At 37.5% G+C, this 4,604-nt stretch overlaps 2 protein-coding genes across 2 annotated transcripts; both read left to right on the top strand.

Annotated features, from left to right (window-relative positions):
• Positions 1 to 606: 606 nt before the first annotated feature.
• LOC111379224 lies at positions 607 to 3,264 on the top strand. Its single transcript, XM_023002566.1, has 3 exons — positions 607 to 1,095; positions 1,951 to 2,705; positions 2,809 to 3,264. Exons 2-3 carry the CDS (start codon positions 1,965 to 1,967, stop codon positions 3,262 to 3,264), a joined length of 1,197 nt encoding a protein of 398 aa, XP_022858334.1. The 5' UTR covers positions 607 to 1,095; positions 1,951 to 1,964.
• Positions 3,265 to 3,526: 262 nt separating this feature from the next.
• LOC111379225 lies at positions 3,527 to 4,303 on the top strand. Its single transcript, XM_023002567.1, has 2 exons — positions 3,527 to 4,064; positions 4,113 to 4,303. Exons 1-2 carry the CDS (start codon positions 3,527 to 3,529, stop codon positions 4,301 to 4,303), a joined length of 729 nt encoding a protein of 242 aa, XP_022858335.1.
• Positions 4,304 to 4,604: the final 301 nt, after the last annotated feature.

The following is a 4,604-nucleotide window of genomic DNA, read 5'->3' on the forward strand; positions in this document are numbered from 1 at the left end:
GTATAACCCAGAGAACTTAGGGAAGCTCACCAACCCAAGCTCCTTTTGAGGTGTCAAGCTTCATTTTCAGGGTATGCTTGATGGTCTTATTTATAGCCTCAACCTGCACATTTGCTTGGGGTTGATGGTGGTGTTGAGAAGTCCTTCCTTATGCCTAGATCATCGCACAAGTTCCAAATCTTCCTATTATTGGACTGCTTGCCATTGTCGAACACAATAGAATGGGGAATGCCTAATCTACAAATGATGTTTTTGAATTTTTGTAGTATTAGCCTCAGTAATATTAGCCAAAGGCGCAACTTAGACCCATTTCATGCAATAATCAATTGTGATAATGGCAAAGGTCGTACTTCCTCTTCCCTTTGGTAGTAGTCCTATGAAATCCACTCCTCATTTGGCAAACGGCCAGGGCTTGTGATAGAGTGAATAAGATTGCATTTTTAATGCTGATTGCTCATGATTATTTGCTAATATACAAGTATATTTGGGATTAATAATGATATTGTTATAAAGTTGAATGAATGTCAATCCTAATTGTGGTGTTTACAATTTTATTGTAGAAATGGAGTCCAAAAATAACAAAGTTCAAGGCCCGTAAGTGAGGACTCAATTCAAGTGGACTTAACCCAGCCCAATCAAAATAAAATAGATTGGAAAGATTAATGAAGGGAGCAAAATCTGTGGAAGACGTCTCTTGCTGTGAAGAAATCCCGAATTGGAAACACATTTGTACTGCCCTTCGCATTTTCACTATATCTCCCTCATCCGATGTTGTATTGAGCTGATTCAAGAGGCTTTGGAAAGCTAATTTAACGTGCTACAATTTCTCCTGAAATAGAGATTTTGAAATTCTCACGTTTTCTAAGTGAAAAATGGCCCACAATTCAAGGCTAAAAATCTGCCGAATTGAAGAGGCGAATTCGGGATTGATTCTCTCTTTTCCTAGTGAAGATGGCTTGAAAGGAGTGGAAGAGGAGGAAAAAAGCAGAGGACGACCAAGAATGCTGGGACCAAGGTGAATCGATTATTTTCCTTCCCTTTTGGCTATCGAAAGAGGGAAGCCACTCCAAGAAAATGGGAGACCAAATTCACTGAGTTTTTCCTTCTTCCCATCTCTTTCAATTTCTTGATGTTAACTCTTTATTTAAACTTTTCTTCAATTTTAGCATGAATTAATTTCTATCTTCTAGAGTTTGAGATGTAGCCTAACTACGATTATGTGAATCTTCCTTTACTTGAATTAATTGGTATTTGTTCCAATTGTTGAGTATTTCATTCTGGACTTAATGCTTGTGAATTGACTGATCACCATTCACTTGAGTTGGGATTCAATTTGAGACAGAGAAGTAATAATTGTTTTAGCCAATGTTTGAGATACCACAAGAATTCTGTAGGATAGAGATATCTATGGACTTGTGTAATCTTTATGGGTTTATTTTTGTTCTTAATGAATCTTGACAGGCTTAGAATTTTCACAGAGATGTAGAAAATTTTCTTGTTGCTATATTTTGTTAATGCTTGAGAAAGATTAATGAATAAATTAGAAATACTTGATTATCAACAATTAGGAACACTTACAAGTAATTCAATTAGGATATTCACATATGGGTAGTTATGGTGAATCGAAAACTCTAGAGTATTGTTTTCTTGATTTTAACTTGCTTGTTCGATTCATCTTAGTTTAAACTTTCTGGTTTAATAATTCATTTACATTCGAATTGTCAAATAGATCATCATTTAATAAATTTTGATAATTATTCGTAATTTTTCATTCCTCGTGGGACGATACTCTTACTCATTCACTTTATTACTTGTTACGATTCGTGCACTTGCGATTTCAACCAACAAATTTTTGGCGCCGTTGCCTGAGAATTAGATAAAATTATTGATGCTATCAATACTAGTTAAATTTGATCTAATTTGATTTTTTTTAATTTTTTTTATTTCCAGGTTTTGCTTAGTGCATGAGAAGCAAAAAGAGCTTGGAACTGCTGTCTTATCTAGAAATTGAAAAAATAGCAAAAAGAATGAGGAAAAAGAAGCGAGAAGCTCGAAAGAATTCAAACACTATGGCAGACAACGAGAATGGAAGACGTGACACCCGAGCTCTAAGGGATTTTGCTCTACTACAGGTCACAAGAATCAACTCAGTCATCAGGAAACCTAGTATTGCAGCCAACAACTTTGAGATTCAGCTAGCTATCCTACAAATGATCCAAACATCAATTCAATTCCATGGATTTCCGAGTGATGATCCTAATGCCCATATAGCAAGTTTTCTGGAAGTTTGTGATACCTTCAAGCAAAATGGTGTTACTGATGATGCCATTCGCCTCTGGCTATTTCCTTTCTCTCTTCGAGATAGAGCAAAAAGTTGGCTAAATGCATTACCTGCAGATTCAGTCACTAGTTGGGAAGATTTAGCTCAGAAGTTTCTAGCTAAATTTTTTCCACCAGCCAAGACAGCAAAGATGCGCAATGAAATTTCAAATTTTTCTCAATTGGAAGGTGAAACACTTTACAAGGCTTGGGAGCAATATAAAGACCTACTTAGGCGATGCTCTCACCATGGATTGCCGAAGTGGATGCAAGTTCAGAACCTTTATAATGGACTTGCTGCCTCTACAAGAACTCTAATAGATGCCACCTCAGGAGGAACGTTTATGGGCAAATCCCCAGACGATGCATATGAACAACTATCAATGGCCAAATGAGAGAATTTTACCGAAGAAAGCAGTAGGAGTGCATGAGGTTGAAGCTATCACTACTTTAATAGCTCAAGTCCATAATCTTACTCAACAATTGAAGGCCAACCAACTGACAGCAAATGCCATTCACTTGACACCACCAGCTTGTGATTTTTGTCATGGAAACCATCCGAGTGAAGAATGTCAAGTGGGAAATCCCTTCTTTCAATCCCAAGTGGAGCAAGCACACTTTGTTGCAAATTACAATCAGCAAAACAATCCATATAGTGCGACATACAACCCTGGATGGAAAAATCACCCCAATTTTTCATGGAATAATCAGAATGCATTGAAACCTCCACCTGGTCCATCATCTAGTGATCCACCGAAAGAGAAGTCAACACTTGAAGAAGCAATGGCACAATTAGCAACTAACACCAACAGATTCATAATAGAGACTAAGACCAATTTTCAGAATCAAGCGGCTTCGATACAAAATTTAGAAGTCCAAGTCGATCAATTGGCTAATATGCTAACTGGGAGACAACAGGGAAACTTGCCAGCACGACTGAAGTGAATCCAAAGGAACAGTGCAAGGCTATCACTTTGAGAAATGGAAAAGAGTTAGAAGCTCGAATTACTGGTGAAAAGTTTGAAAAAGAAGATCAAGAGATGCAACTCCACACACCAACGCTTAGCGAGGATATTTCTGATCTAGAACCAAAAGTTCCATCCCTCAATGACTCAAAAAGAATAAGCTTGATAAGCAATTTTCTAAATTTTTAGATGTGTTTAAAAAATTGCATATTAACATTCCTTTTGCAGAAGCTCTCGAACAAATGCCAAGCTATGTGAAATTTATGAAGAACATCTTATCAAATAAGAGGAGATTGGAAGAATATGAGATAGTAGCCCTTACTAAAGAGTGCAGTGCAATTCTACAAAAGAAATTGCCTCCAAAGCTCAAAGATCCAGGGAGTTTTACTATCCTTTCTTCAATTGGAAATTCTATGTTTGAAAGAGCTTTATGTGAGTTAGGTGCAAGTATTAATCTTATGCCTTTGTCTATTTTTAGGAAACTTAGACTAGGTGAGGCGAGACCTACTACAGTATCATTGCAATTAGCGGATCACTCAATAAAACACCCAAGGGGAATTATTGAGGATGTGCTTGTTAAGGTGGACAAGTTTATTCTTCCAACCGACTTCCTTATTCTAGACATGGAGGAGGATAGGGAAATTCCTATCATTTTTGGCAGACCATTCTTAGCTACTGGCCGAGCACTAATTGATGTCCAAAGGGAAGAATTGCGGTTGAGAGTACAAGAGGAGGAGGTAACCTTTAATGTTTTTGATGCCATCAAGTATTCGGATACAAGTGAGAGTTGTTTCAGGATCTGAGCAATCGACTCTTTGGTCACTGAAGTATTTAACCAACAAAAGGAGTCGTTGGAAGTTTGTTTGGTTAATCCCAATCTGACTATGGTGGAGGATCCGAAAGTGTTAGAATATGCTTTGTGGATGGATTCTTTTGGTCCTAACCGCAGAAAATATTTTGAAGTTTTGGGACATGGAACATCACGGCCCCTTCCATCTATTGAGAAACCACCCGCCTGAACATCTTCAATATGCGTATATTAGTGAATCAATTAATTTTCTGGTAATTATTTCATCTAAGCTTTCGATTGAAGAAGAGGAAAAGTTGTTAAGAGTGCTTAGAGAACATAAGGCAGCTATTGGATAGACACTTGCAGATATCAAGGGAATTAGCCCTTCTATTTGTATGCACCGAATTTTGTTGGAGGAAGATTGCAAGCCAACGGTGGAGCATCAAAGAGGACTCAATCTGACAATGAAGGAAGTGGTTCGTAAAGAGGTCTTAAAATGGTTAGATGCTGGAGTGACTTACCCAATTTTT

This window comes from Olea europaea, unplaced genomic scaffold (assembly GCF_002742605.1).
Source record: "Olea europaea var. sylvestris unplaced genomic scaffold, O_europaea_v1 scaffold1955, whole genome shotgun sequence".
In the NCBI taxonomy this organism is placed as follows: domain Eukaryota; kingdom Viridiplantae; phylum Streptophyta; class Magnoliopsida; order Lamiales; family Oleaceae; genus Olea; species Olea europaea.